At 39.9% G+C, this 13,932-nt stretch overlaps 5 protein-coding genes across 9 annotated transcripts in view; 3 read left to right on the top strand and 2 right to left on the bottom strand.

Moving 5' to 3' along the window:
- The first annotated feature begins 1,651 nt into the window (after positions 1-1,651).
- LOC113214529 (myotubularin-related protein 10-A) lies at positions 1,652-7,423 on the top strand. 3 transcript variants are annotated; one of them, XM_026433905.2, is made up of 13 exons: positions 1,652-1,849; positions 2,168-2,228; positions 2,303-2,436; positions 2,535-2,693; positions 2,804-2,928; positions 3,005-3,139; positions 3,237-3,398; positions 3,740-3,805; positions 4,188-4,333; positions 4,429-4,748; positions 4,841-5,011; positions 5,085-5,283; positions 5,358-7,423. In XM_026433905.2, exons 1-13 carry the CDS (start codon positions 1,775-1,777, stop codon positions 5,639-5,641), a joined length of 2,037 nt encoding a protein of 678 aa, XP_026289690.1. In that variant the 5' UTR covers positions 1,652-1,774; the 3' UTR covers positions 5,642-7,423. The 3 variants fall into 3 exon arrangements, with proteins under 3 accessions (XP_026289690.1, XP_026289689.1, XP_026289691.1); XM_026433904.2 differs by having other exon boundaries at positions 3,737-3,805; XM_026433906.2 differs by lacking the exon at positions 3,740-3,805.
- LOC113214532 (uncharacterized) lies at positions 7,347-8,956 on the bottom strand. Its single transcript, XM_026433911.2, has 4 exons — positions 8,550-8,956; positions 8,388-8,453; positions 7,701-8,302; positions 7,347-7,559 (listed from the first exon to the last, which is right to left on the bottom strand). The coding sequence occupies exons 1-4, from the start codon at positions 8,954-8,956 to the stop codon at positions 7,528-7,530; spliced, it is 1,107 nt and encodes a 368-aa protein (XP_026289696.1). The 3' UTR covers positions 7,347-7,527.
- A 172-nt stretch (positions 8,957-9,128) lies between these two features.
- On the top strand, positions 9,129-11,304 carry LOC113214534 (cysteine-rich PDZ-binding protein). 2 transcript variants are annotated; one of them, XM_026433914.2, is made up of 3 exons: positions 9,129-9,267; positions 10,625-10,844; positions 10,925-11,304. In XM_026433914.2, the coding sequence occupies exons 2-3, from the start codon at positions 10,650-10,652 to the stop codon at positions 11,027-11,029; spliced, it is 300 nt and encodes a 99-aa protein (XP_026289699.1). In that variant the 5' UTR covers positions 9,129-9,267; positions 10,625-10,649; the 3' UTR covers positions 11,030-11,304. The 2 variants fall into 2 exon arrangements, with proteins under 2 accessions (XP_026289699.1, XP_026289698.1); XM_026433913.2 differs by lacking the exon at positions 9,129-9,267 and adding an exon at positions 10,185-10,442.
- A 112-nt stretch (positions 11,305-11,416) lies between these two features.
- On the top strand, positions 11,417-12,418 carry LOC113214533 (uncharacterized). The gene is made up of 5 exons (XM_026433912.2): positions 11,417-11,548; positions 11,618-11,727; positions 11,805-11,906; positions 11,974-12,117; positions 12,188-12,418. Exons 1-5 carry the CDS (start codon positions 11,492-11,494, stop codon positions 12,321-12,323), a joined length of 549 nt encoding a protein of 182 aa, XP_026289697.1. The 5' UTR covers positions 11,417-11,491; the 3' UTR covers positions 12,324-12,418.
- The window catches only part of LOC113214531 (charged multivesicular body protein 7), a 13,926-nt gene continuing 12,391 nt past the window's right edge, over positions 12,398-13,932 (bottom strand). For both annotated transcript variants that reach the window (XM_026433908.2, XM_026433907.2), the window contains exons 5-8: positions 13,424-13,660; positions 13,229-13,348; positions 12,835-13,135; positions 12,398-12,741 (exon numbers count right to left, since the gene is read on the bottom strand). In XM_026433908.2, coding sequence (XP_026289693.1) covers positions 12,620-12,741; positions 12,835-13,135; positions 13,229-13,348; positions 13,424-13,660 — 780 coding nt within the window. In that variant the 3' untranslated portion in view covers positions 12,398-12,619. The remainder of the gene's footprint in view (positions 12,742-12,834; positions 13,136-13,228; positions 13,349-13,423; positions 13,661-13,932) is intronic.

Genomic DNA, 13,932 nt, shown 5'->3' with positions numbered 1-13,932 from the left:
ATTTTTTTTTTAATCTAAAAATGATTTTGAAAAGACCTTATGCCTGTTTAGAAAAACAGCTCTTTAGGTCGCTTTAAGTTGTTATTTCCATTCTTGGCTTTCAAGCTGCCATTTTACCTTAGAAGATTTTTCCAATATGCAGTGAGGAAAGAGAATAGTATTAGTCACGTTTTGTGCTGTGTTCTTAAAAATCTTTGTTGATTGGTTTGGTACTTTAACAATACTTTACCCAAGTTCTTGTTAAATGTTGGAATCATTGTGAAATTCTATATTATAAGAGAAAAAGTATTGTCTCCATTTCAACTTGTTTTTTCCCTTAAATTGTAGCCTTAGTATCATTTTAGATTGAATGCTTGATTAATCATGTTTAATATTCTCTCTGTCTTCTCTAAAATATATTGACTTTCAGAAGATAAATTGTGTGACCAGTTTCTTGGAAAAAGTATTGGAAAGTACCTGCACCTTGTTTGTTACAAGTCAAAATAGTTCCTATCAACACAAAGGATCTAAAATTTTGCTCTTCTATTTGAGGGTAAAGCAAAACTGTAACTTCTCATGTGCTAAATATGTATTGTGGCCTTGGACCAAGTTTTTGTATCTTCCACGTTTACTTAATGTGAGAAGTAACAATTCTGCTTCTCCACAAATTGATTGTACCTGCCATGGCAGATGGACTTATTGTGTTCAAACAATGGCCGTGATAATTTAATTTATCATGGGCATTTTCTTTGTTATGTATAGTATTTGTGAATTTTGAAGGTTTTGTACACTTGCAATAGATGTTGACATCTAATGCACAGTCCACCTTGCTACATTGTTAGCATATTTGAAATTGTTCCAATAATCACATCTGAATATTTGTTTTTATGTGCATTAGAAGAGTCTCATTTTTTTGCATGTAAAATATAGTACAAGAATGCTGACAGAAATTGCTATCTCAATCCACCTTACTACCCATTACCTTGTTTACTACCTACATCAGTTGGACAGGGGTGTTGAATTATGTGACCAAACACAACACACCAAAGCAAGAGGAAAGAAGGCCTGACCTCAAAGCACATTTCAACTGAAAGCATGTGTGTCAAAGAAACATCTAACACACACAAAAAAAAAAAAAAAATGTTTCCTTTTTTTCCCCTTCATACTACTACTAAATTGGATTTATTCATACTTTTTTAATTTACGAAAGAGAAATTGTACCTTTGGACCTGCTATGGTCCCTTTGCGAGAATTTCACCTTGGTCATCTTAGTTCAATTTCAGAACGAGTCATTATGATCATTATAGGAGAAAATCCTTATAAAATAAATTAGAGGCGGGAGGAAGTTTGTGGAGTGAATTATCATTAATGCAAACTTCATCCATAGTAGTATGGAGGACAAACTCAGCTCGGTGTGTTGGAGCAAGTATGTCACAACTACACGAGCAGAGCTCTGAGCTGCTTTTCTCCTCTACATTGTGGATTTTTTTTTTTTTTTTTTTTAAGATAAAAATGTACTCCCATTAATTCTGGAGGAAATTTTGAAAAAAAAATTCCCCTTCCAATTTAATTGGGAGGAGTTTTCTGTAGGTTGGGTCTCTTTTTACTTTTCAAATTACGTGCCTATTCAATAGCCTCACTTCACTGTTTCAATTGCAATTGAAATGTGAATTCATTAGTTCTTGGATGTTGTTGGCTGTGCTGCGGGTTGCAGTTGTAAGTTCCAAGACTTCAAAACTTTCAATTTACACATTATTTGTTTAACAGCCATAGAACTTTATAGCATCGTGATGCGATGTTTAAAACACATGATAAACGTGTGTCCATGAGCTTTCGCAGCTATGTGGGTTTTAATGATCAAGAAAACAAGGTGAGTGTCCGTCCCCAAACATAGATTTATTAACGTCAAATCTTACAGTTTAAGGAAATTATCGGTTTACTCCTTTTATAAAGACAGTTTGTTCATTTTACATGAATCTGAACGTCGCGATCAGGAGTGCCCCGTTTTAAGACTTTGGTTCTAATGGAAGCTTGAAATGTTTTGACAACTAAACATAACCTTACACTCTCTCCTTCAAATCATACTACAATTATTTGCCTTGTTTATTTTTAAAGTAGTTTCCTCTCCCTGAAAATGTAATTAATAATTTTCTTTGTCATTGTTAAGTTTGAATTTTATCTGATTTAGGATGTGGACATTGGATTGGAAGAGAATTTTGACGAAACGTTGAATACTCGACTACTTGCAGGTAATTATTGTGATCAATATGATGTTTTAAAGCTGTTCAAAGTTACTGCAAAATTTATTTTGATTTTTTTTTAGGCGAAGCAGTTGTTGCTGAAGCACAAAATGTCCTAATGTTTGCACCTCTCAGTGAGAAAAAGGGTAAATCTGGTATTCTGACTGTCACAAATTTCAAGTTGTCATTTGTTACAACTGAAGAAAGGCCCCGAGATGTAAGTTTCCAGCAGATGCTTTTGGTCTCTGTGTTTATTATGAAGTGATTAGGTCTGTATAAATGCAGGTTTCTTTACATATCTATTTTTGTTTTAAGGAGCGAGGCCTGCAGGAAAATCTTCTCCTTGGTGAATATGATGTTTGCTTGGCAAATGTGGATGAAATATACCAAATGATAGACAAAGACAAGCGCAGGAAAATGATGCCTGGAAACAACATCTCTGGCAAAGTTAAAGGCCTCTATATAGTGTGTAAAGTGAGTTACTTATTTTTATCATTTGTAAACCTTTTAAGCCTCTTTTCCTGTTTTTGTATTGAAATTCTCTTTGAATTATTTTTTTTTGCTATGAAATGCTTCGCTTTCAGAACATGAGGGTCATTCAGTTCAGCTTTAAATTTTCCCCTGTTGGCCATGGCAAAACATTAACAAACGCTTTGTTACATCATGCCTTCCCAAGAAAGCACCATCTTCTCTTTGCTTATGATTTTAGGTAAGTGATATCTTGCCAAGTTCTCTAGGAAGTGTAACTTAAGGTGTAAATGTTGTCATCACTATTTTAATTTTAGAGAACGTTATTACAATAGTCAAGGACCAGTAACCATGTTCAATGAAAAGAAGGATTGGGAGAAGGAAATTCGTAGAACAGGCGCTGTTGGATGGAAATTATCAGATGTTAACCAAGGCTTCCAACTATCAACCAGGTGAAAAAGTTACTCAATAAATAAATATTTAGTGATTTAGTTTGATCCTTGAATGAAACCTAATAGGGTTCCTTTTTTTGTGTGTGTTTAAATATAGCTTGCCCCAGTGTTTGGTTGTCCCAGATGCTCTCGTTGATTACCAGTTGACGGAAGCAGCGCGGCATTTTCGCTGCAACCGGCCACCAACTTGGTGCTGGAGCTCAAGTCATGGTGCAGCGTTAGTTCGTATGGCTGATCTGTTGCCCACAATCACTGATAGGTTAGATATACCACAGAAGGTTTTTGGTATCCAGGTTGAACTATCTCCACTTCGCTTATTCTAGTAGATCTTTTGGGGTAATACTGCCTTTATTGCTTTTCTATTTCACCCAACTAATACCAAGTATATAGTTGCATAAATTATTGTTATTTTTTTTATTTTTTCATCTATTTTTTTAATCTAATGCAAGTACAAATCTGAAAAAATTCTGCTGTGCACCATATAATTCTGTGTCAAACCTCTCTTTTTTCTTCTTTTACTTTTTATCTTAACAGACATTTGGTAGTGGGTATGCAACTGAAGGTTATTGAGGCTTTCTGGTGTGTTTATGCTTACAGTAGAATGCTGGTCATTCAACCATCAGTTATTCGACATTCCGGCTTGTCGAACATCATCCCTGAAACAAGGTTAGGGATTATAGCTGTAGTCTGTGTTCCAGATAAGTCAGATCTGATGATGATTGATGTGTACTTTATTGGCCAAGCTTACACAATTTATTTTGCCGGCAATATTGTTCAATTTAGTTGCACTTTGCTTCCTAGTCTTATCTTCTCTGTTGGTAATAGATTTTCTTCTTCAAATTTCTTCATCTTTTGTATTTTGCTTTGTATTTTTATTAACTTACCTCTACTAATATTGTATAAGGGGAGAGAGAGCGGGCTTTGAGGCTCGTCTAAGCACCCTCATCAGGGAAGGCTTGGAAGGTGGAAGTTTTGCTTTGTAATCTCTTTCAGGTGGTGTTAATTTTATTAGTGCAATACATATTTTTAACAAAATTTCTATCCACAGGACTCCAGAAAACATTATGCTGGAAAACGTTCGGAAAGGACACCCTCAGAGGACGCAGCCTGAACTCATGGAGCTGACACAGGATCTGCCATCACCCAAAGATGTTTATGGTAGTTATTGCAAGCTGCGTGATCTCTGTACTCCTGGTATGTTTTTTTGTAGTTTGTGTCACCATAGCACAACCAAAAAGCATTTTTTGAACTTGACCACTTATTAATTCTTACTATTCTCCTTTTACCAGATAATGTACGTCAGTTTTGGATTCAGGACAACCACTTCCTGTCACAAGTGGAGAGTTCAAAGTGGCTTACAACTGTTTCTGCATGTCTTACCAAGGCTGCCAAGGCTGCTACTTTTCTTCAGGACAATATAACTGTTGTTCTTCAGGAAGCAGATGGGAGAGATATGTCATGCTTGATATCCTCTTTGACTCAACTTCTGGTTGATGCACACTTTAGAACGATCTTAGGTTTCCAGACACTTCTTCAGAAAGAATGGATTGCTATGGGACACCCTTTCTGCTCACGTCTTGGCCATATTTTAAATCCAGAAGTGCAACAGGTCTGCTATCAAAATGGCATTGCGTAAATATTCCTCTGGAGTTTCCAAAACCAGGTTGTTTAGTGCCTTAACTTCTTGATTTCTCTTTCCAGTCACCCATTTTGCTTTTGTTCTTGGACTGTGTTTGGCAACTTTTGCGTCAGTTCCCATCAGCCTTTGAGTTTACTGAAACTTATCTTACTACACTGTGGGATTGTGCTCATATCACTGTATTTGACACATTTCTTTTCGACTGTGAACATGAAAGACAAAATGCAAGCCAGGTATTCAAATTTGAAATTATGAGAATTATGAAATTTATCAACATATTCTACTTCAAGATCCTCTCTGGTTTAGGATCAGAGCAAGAAAATTACCCTCCGTTCTTTGTGGGACTGGGGAGAGCAATTTTTAGAGAAGGACATTGCTTTGTTCCGTAGCCCACTATACCATCCATCTAAATCAGAGGCAGTGCTCAATGTACTGTGTTCCCTACCAAATCTTGCCTTGTGGTCCCAATGTTTCTTCAGATGGATTCCAATTCTTGAACTTAAGGGTAAGTATTTCATTCTTCCTCATCACATTTTCTACCCAAACAACAATTTTTTTGTATTTTTTTCTTTTATCTAGCTGGTGGATATCCCCAAATTGACCTCGGTGTACGAGCACTTCATGCTCAGATCGACTATCTTAGAGAGCAACTAGCTGAAGCCAAGGCAGGAGAGAGGACAAGCAATCACCGGCTCTGTGCAAAACTCTCCAAGCAACGTGTTACTTCTTTTTTTCCATTCAGTGCTACTATTGATCCTGTGATTAGTCCAGCCTTACTAAATAGTACCTTAGCTCTGAATAACAGCTTTGTTTCCAATGAAGCCTTATTGGATTCACAGTCTTTGCTGAATGCACCTGACTGACAAACGATCTCCATCCAGTGTTTTTTTATTATTATTACTTTTATTGACACGTTTTCTCCTCACATATTTTCTATAATGCATCAAATTTTTTGTAAAATTTCATAGTGACTGTTATTTGAACTACTGCCTTATAATAAATGTTAGCTAGCATGAAATGTCAGTTTCATCTATTTTAGCTGTCGTGCTTCAAGCTGTGATAATGTTATGTCCTGTGCAGCTTTCAATCTTTAGAGTAGTACCAATATTCTTATAAATTTTTTCAGCTTTCCTGAATATTACTGTTTATATGTTGTTAATTTTAGTGATTAAGTGAAGTAATGTGCTCTCAACATATCACATGTTGTAGAACTGTTCTCGTTTTGTTATAAAGTATGAATGCTCAGCATTCCTCATGACTAATATGGTAGAAAACTGCACGACAAAAGATAGTTTTGTTATCTGTATATCACTAACACTCATCCTTTCAGAGGAAAACTTCTATGTAAGCCGTGGTTTGTAATCTCAGTGTGTAATTTTTTTCCTCTTGTTTACCTTGTTACATGTCTGATCCATTCGCTATTTACTTTTAGTATTTAGGGTAGTCCATTGCACAGGCGTTGTGAAAAGTAGTTTGTATGTACAGATCTCATCTTCATGTCCCCTTTGTGTCCCAGTTGGCGATAAATGTTAAAATTCAAGCAAGTTCTATTTGTGCTATTTTTGTTTTACCAAAGTGAAAGTTATCTTTAATGACCTTCAGATCAAAACTCCTAAAATATGTTTGTGAATTTGTTATGGTGTAAAGTAAGACAATGAATGACGTTGTACTAACTCTTTTATTAAGGTATAAGCCTTTATCTCTACCTTAATGTAAAAGACATCTATGTATGTTCCTGGCCAGAAATTTGACAGCAATTTAGTCACATTTAATTGAATCATTTGGACTTGCACATCTTGTGTGTGAATCTTATTGTAACAGATATGTGTAATGCACTGAGCTTACAGTAAGTAAGGCACATTGGAAGGTAAGGCATATTGAAAGCTAAATTCAATTGTGTTTGTCAATGAAAACCATTTTATTCTGACTTATAAATCAAAGTAGTAATATTTATGTCATGATGTTTCCTTCCTCTATTCTCTATCTAATTAAAAAAGCAGGAATTATTTGTCTTTACAATACTTTTGTATCAATAGCTCTATCCCTACTTTGCAAGTCTTACCAAACTACATTTATAGTCTCTGCCATTTTTTTTGTAGTGTAGTTGACCACTGTTTACAGAGACTTAAAAGTTGAAGTGGTTTTCAACTTTGCATTAAACTAGTCAAATCAATGTAGGCAGTTATTCTGCATCTACCCAAACTGATTATTAAAATGATAAAGGGATTATTGTACTGTATCAATTGTAAAGTTGTGAGATAAAATTGTTGAGTCTCAAAAGTTGAGACATGAGAAGGATGTTCAAATGTACTGGGTGGTATCGAACTGTCAATCATCTGCGAGAAAGCAATTAACATGTATAAAAGGTATATCCCATGAATCATTCCAAGTTTGTTGTTGTTTTTCTTAATTGATGCCAAAAATATTTTTCAAGATTCATACTACAATTATGACGTGACTGGCATATCAGAGTGCAAGTGATAGATACATTTATATCATATATATTGTAGTAGAAATGGAGTCAGTATTTTCTTATACTTTGTATTAGGTAATGGTATTACAAGCAAATAAATTGAATATTTTATTAAAGTGAATTCTTATAAATGTAGTAGAAAACAATAAATAAAAAGATGTTAATATCCCTATTTAAAGCTGTTTTGTAGTTTTTGAACAAGTGTATGCGGGCTCACTTTGCATGCACTCATTATTTTGTTCCCAAATGCTCAATGTCTGAATGAAGAGGCCTTTTTCAAGGCTCAACAGAACTGTCACTGTGACCATCTGGAACAGAGGAATTTTCACTGATTATTGAAGATGACAGGGTATCAAAATACTTAAACAATAGTAATTTATTAAAAATAAATATCAGCACTATATTGGACAGGCCTCAAGGTTATAGCGGGAACTACAATACTATCTTACCCGGCAGATATACAACGAGGACCGTGATTACCACCACTCCAGCCGTGAACGACAGGAACTGCAGCAGCCGTCGCCCGAAATTGTGCTGTGACCGGGCGCGTTCGCGGGGCAGGACCTCAGCCAGGGTGACGTAGAGGAGCGTGCCGGCGGCCGAGGCCTGGAGAGCGGGGAGCAGGACCGGGTCCGAGGTCGGGTCCGAGGCCCCGGGCAGAGCGTACAGGATCATGCCGACACCGACACCTGCCGCAGAGCCAAGCGCGAACACGAGCACGGCCACCAGGTGCGGGACCAGCCCCACGCCGCCGCCAACCAGCTCGGCGCCCAGGCAGAAGGACACGACCAGCTTGTGGGAGCTCACCGCGCCCAGCAGGAACAGCACCTGCCCCGGCGTCTCCTCCAGCCCCACGGCCAGGCCCTCGATGACGGAGTGTATGCAGAGGGCGAGGAGGAGCCCCCAGCAAGATGCCGTGCCTGCGCCGCCCAGGTGGGCCCCTGGGGCCTCTGCGGACGGGCCGCGGCTGTCTGCGGGAGACTTGGCCTCGGCCCCAGACAACAGATGCACTTCCTCAACAGACGACGTCCCTACCGCAGCCGTCGGACGTCTGGAAAATCAATTACGGCGTTGTTTACTCTCTTTTTACGTGTTTACTTCAAAGTGCTATATTTGTCGACAAACGCAACGCTCACCTCTGTATGTTCACAGACTCGTCCATCGAACCGTAGTCATCCCGCCGACGCACCCCCGGGCTCTTGCTGCAACACAACAGGAAACAGAGCGGGCGGCTAGTGGGGCACACGCCCGGAGACAAACACGCAGCAGGTCAAGCAAAGCAAGAGCCTGGGACTCACCCTGGGGGGCAGGGCGGGCACGGCTCGTCCACCGGACACGCGGCGTGCGGCTGCGCCCGGTGCGCGCGCGCCGCGGCCGGGGAATGCCCAAGCACCCTCTGCACCAGCTCGTCGACGAGGTAGAGCACCAGGAAGCCGATGAGCAGGGCGACGGGGGCTGCGCGCGGCAACACCTCGCTGGCCTCCACCAGCATGTGCACCAGCGCGGTGGCCAGGAGCGCGCCGGCGCCGAACGAGAGGAGCGCGGTGAGCAGCGGGCCCGCCCCCGCCGCGTGCCGCGGGCAGTCGTCGGCGTCGAACGAAGGGCGCCGCCCCCCGCGCAGCCACAGCGGCAGCAGGCCCAGCACCAAGCTGGCCGCCCCCATGGACGTCAGCGAGATCACCTTGGTCTCCACGAGACCCAGCATGGTGGCGGCGAGGGGTAGTTAGCGTCGGGCCTCGCTGTCTGCTTCACGACGGCGCGCCGTCGTCCTCCCCAAGCAGGCCGCCCTCCTCAAGTGGGTGGCCGAGCTCGACCACTCTCCTCGTGTGGCTCAGTGCGGCTGCCTGCCCCGCTGCCCGCTCTGCCTCGCTCTGTATCTCTGAGCAATGTTGACTCCCGGCCGCCGGGCCGAGCCGCGCGCCAGAGCCACGCCCCACCTCCGCCTTTCTCTCTCTGTCCCTCCCAGCCCCAGCGGACTCCTTTATCTGTCAAAAAATCGTCATTCTCGGATGAGCGGTAAGTTGAAGACGACACTAAAATTTGATTTGCACGCGACGTTATTATTCAGAAATTGTAAACAAAAAATACTGAGAAATAAGACGGAACCACCTCATTTTGTTTTGGTATATGTCTGTGAAATCAAGTCCATAAGCGAAATCGTCGAGATCGGAACACTAGCTTCAGTCGGCTGGATTTAACTGGAAGTTATTCACAAATGTCGAGCTTCCTCATGCGATGACACTCGTCTGCTTCGGGCGAGGAGGGGCTCAGCGCGCGCACCGCGCACCCATCATCGGGGGGGAAGGTCCTAACTGGCCCCTGTCTGACTATACTGCGCTTTGTGCCCGATAAGCCAGCACGACGGGGGCAGATAACGTGAACCACATTGCGCTTTTCATTTCGGTAGTCCTTCTAGATAAGTACTTTGCACTTGAACCACATTGTGGGACTTGCGGTCGCACGCCCACACCTACCTATACCTCACCGGGGTAAATTAACTCGAACCACTACACCCCCATTTTTATTTCGACCAAAATATGCATATATGTATTTACAGAGTCAGTATGTGATGTGACCACTATGTAGTCACACTCCCATGTGAAACCCTAGGCACCAAAAATCAGCCACACTCAATGTGTTGATGCACATGCATGTTAAAAAGTTAAGCTGAAATTTGATAGATGGGAAAGAAAGGTTTGAAGATGCAAGATCAATATTCTTTGTATTTCCTGACCCTACCCGCTAAAGTTTGATATGAGACACACTGACCAATACTTACCAAACCAAAGCCGGCCGGAGTTGTTACTGCACGTACGTACACCTATATGGCGCCGATACGTAGGCAACCCATCGTACATTTCGCGGGATAATTAAAATTCTCATACGTTGGGATCCAGAGATAGTCTCTCTGCCCGCCCGAAATCGAGCGGTCGAGAGATTTTTGCGCAGGTTAGGTTAAACGCCATTGTTTGTTGTTTTGCAGCTTGCATCAGCTGTCAGTGTTGTCCTCTGAGATGTTGTTTTTTCGAAGGAATTATTCGTAAATAGTGATTCGTTTCTTGAAAGTAAATTGTCGTTTCTTTGGTTTGCCGTGCTCGATTATCTCCGGATTAACCCCTGTATCATCACTGATTGTTGTGAATGCAACGGTTATAGAACACCAAATACTTTTGTATTCTACTAATTAGCAGGTAAAACAACAATTGATGCTGCGTTTGAAATCAACCTTTGTTTCTGAATGGAAGTTATTTTTGTCATCTGTCAACTATCAATGAATATATATCGTTTCCATAGTGAACTCTATTAAGCATGAACTGAAACGTCACAGAAATAAAATAATTCATTAATTCTAATTTTTAATTTTTTTCTATAGGGTGCCAAAGGAATAAGGAACTAAAATGGTTTGCGACAAATGTGAGAAGAAATTGGGGAAAGTCATAACCCCTGACCCTTGGAAGTCTGGTGCACGAAATACAACTGAAGGAGGCGGACGCAAAATTGGAGAAAACAAAGCCTTAACAGCACGATCAAGAGCTTCTCCTTACACAACTTCATTTAACTGCTGTCGAATTTGTAGACAAAAAGTCCATCAGGTTTGTATAATTAAAAATTAGCCCTCGTGAGTACTCACAGCTTGTTTAAAGTTTAGTAAGACATGTCATTTTGTTTACAGGCTGGTTCACATTATTGTCAAGCATGTGCCTACAAGAAAGCAATTTGTGCCATGTGTGGAGTGAAAATGTTGAACACTAAAAACTACAAGCAGTCTGCAGCCTAATTTCTGAATCTGCTGTGACGTTTATGAACTCCGTTGTTCCATTGTTGTGTGAAATGTCAAACGTGTTAAATATGGGTTATGAATTATTTATATTTCATTTAGGTTGTTTATAGATATTCTGAAATTTTGTTAATACTGTCCTTATCTGAATTAATATCTTTGCAAAGCAAGTAACTAAGTTATTATTTCTGATTTGCTGTTAATATAATTGTGAATAGTGACAAATGCAGAGGTGTTATCATGCCTTCATTAAATATTCGTTCCATCTCTTAAAACTTTGTTATTTTGGTTTTTTAATAGTTTAAAAAAAATAATGGCCCACCTCTATATAACCCCTCATCACTACAACAATACAAGGGCTCAACAATGAAATCTCTCTAACCAAGTATTTAGGATTGATTATCTTAAAACAAAATTCATGTACCGGTAACATAGATTATTTTATTTCTGGTTAAATTAATAATGGCTCCTTTTAGACCTAGCTTCAACAAAATTTGCGACAGCATTTGCGGTGTTCAGGTGTGCAAAACAATTATGGAAGTTTTAATGCCTTAATTTGTCTTAAGGACTAACATGTTTTTCGTTTAGCTACAAAAAGCTATCTCAACTTGTCATGCCACTCGACGAGAGTTTGGTAACAGTTCTAGTAGTGATAGACAAACCCACAGGAAACGGCCATGGTTTATTGAAATATTCAGGTGATCTATATAGTCATTTTGGAAAACTCAGCATGGTGCTGTGTGTTTGTGAGACTTCTGGCTCTCTCCTCTCTCAGGCCACGCGCCGCTGTTGGGGAAGCCCGGCCTCCCATCGAACAGTGTCGCAAGCAGCGCCTGCTGGCCCTAGAGCAGTGTCGCCGTGAAGCCGGCTGTGAGAGGTGAACTGTGGGTGGTTTCATACTTCTGCCAATGACAAACACAGCAACAGCTTGGTGTCTATGACAGTTGCGCCGACTTTTGGTGTGACTTGGCCGTCGTGTCAACACCTCCACGAACCGAGCCACTCGTCTACCATCGGTCTGAAGCACCACCTGTTCCTGGTCCACGGCCACCACCCCCACAAGTTCTACGGTGCAACCACACTACAAGGTAATGTCAATGAAGAAAAGTTGTGCTTGTTGACCTGGGTCTACTCCTGTCGAATTTTGTCTTTGAATAGCTGCTCAGATTCTTGGAGTCCAAATCTTGCCAATGTCCAAGCCCTATCAAAGGACAAAGACAAATGGACAACTCAACACAAACCCTACGAGGGATTCACTTATTGTGGAGTCAACCTGCCTGCAATAAATTTCTGAAGTTCTTCTGGAAACAATAATTTACCAGTGAATATTAGTGTAACACTAGGTAAATTGACACAAAATGACAATGATAACATAAAAGAATAATTTATTAATCCTGTAGTGCAATGCAAAAATAAACAGGTTTACAATCAATTGATTAAATATTTACAAAATAGTAACAAATGGGGCTGTTTTTCAACCAATTAGTAAAATTATATATTATGCAACCATTTGATCAGGATCAGAAAGTACACAAGTTCAGTTTTTATAGATCTTGATTCACTGACAAATTGGGATGCTTATGCTTATACTTAAGGAAAGTATTCTGGAGTTGGCATATTTCTTGGTGTACTGGGTAAATCATCTAAAGTAACAGCTCGGGGAGTATGAAGTAAACTAGGAGTTTTCTCCTCATCCAGCTGTGGTAGGCTATCTGTAAAACAACAAGATAAAACCGAAGATGGGAATGAATAAACCAAACAATGACAGTTGTAAATTTAAAGTATGTACATTGAAATAAATTTACCATTAAATCGGAGTTGCTGGAGTCTATCTTGAAGATCCTTATCACTGTCATCAAGGTTTCCACCTGGTCCAGGTCCAGATGTAGGTGCAGATTCTTCAGCTAGAAGATCGCTTAGTTCTTCCTCCAAACCTTCATCGGTGTTACTGTCTACTGGCTCAGCTAATAGAGCTTGAATTTCATTGTGTGTATCAAGGACCTCCTTGACATCATCCATGGTATTAGCAACATCATCCTCTGTAAGACCAGCAGCCTTGAAGGTCTTTTTAAGAGCAGCTACACCGACTTGGTACGACTCCAAAACCTAATAAAATAACCAATCAGATAAGAAGAAAGGATGCAATAAACTTATGCATATGTAGATCCAATCCTACATTGAACCTTAAAAATAATTTACCTGGCTATCAGAGGAAGCATCTCGAATTCTTGCCAATAAAACTTGAACATTATCTAATGCATTGGATCGCTTCTCTATAACCCTCTCAAGTTCTTTCTTTTTTCTTAGACAACTTTTAGCCTAATAAAGGAAAACATATAAATAACAAGAAAAGACTTTCTGTAAAAAACATACTGATTATCAATAAAGACCTACTGTGGATCTCATCCCTTTGGCAAGGTAAGCTTTTGCTTGTTTTAGTGTATCTTGCTTTTCGTTTTCAAGACGCTCTAGGTAATGTAATAAAGCTTTTTCATTACAAGACAAAGTATATATACCACGATCTACATCAGTGATGGTTGGCTTTGACTTCATATTTGAGCTTCGAAGTTTAATCAAAATTTGGGACTTATTAGTCTTATCAATGTCTTGATCAGTAACAGCTGCATACCCCTGAAATAAAAAATAAATGAATTATTTAACTTTTAAAATGAAATCATGCAAAAGTTATTGGCATTCAAGTAGTGTTAATCAAGGTATTTTAACACAAAATTTTAAAAAAGAAGAAAGCTCATTATTTTGTTCCCAAATGCTCAATGTCTGAATGAAGAGGCCTTTTTCAAGGCTCAACAGAACTGTCACTGTGACCATCTGGAACAGAGGAATTTTCACTGATTATTGAAGATGACAGGGTATCAAAATACTTAAACAATAGTAATTTATTA

Source organism: Frankliniella occidentalis, unplaced genomic scaffold (genome assembly GCF_000697945.3).
Source record: "Frankliniella occidentalis isolate FOCC.00 unplaced genomic scaffold, Focc_3.1 Scaffold78, whole genome shotgun sequence".
Classification (NCBI taxonomy): Eukaryota; Metazoa; Arthropoda; class Insecta; order Thysanoptera; family Thripidae; genus Frankliniella; species Frankliniella occidentalis.
The sequence above is the reverse complement of the archived record's forward strand: the minus strand, read 5'-3'. Positions and strand labels throughout refer to the sequence as shown.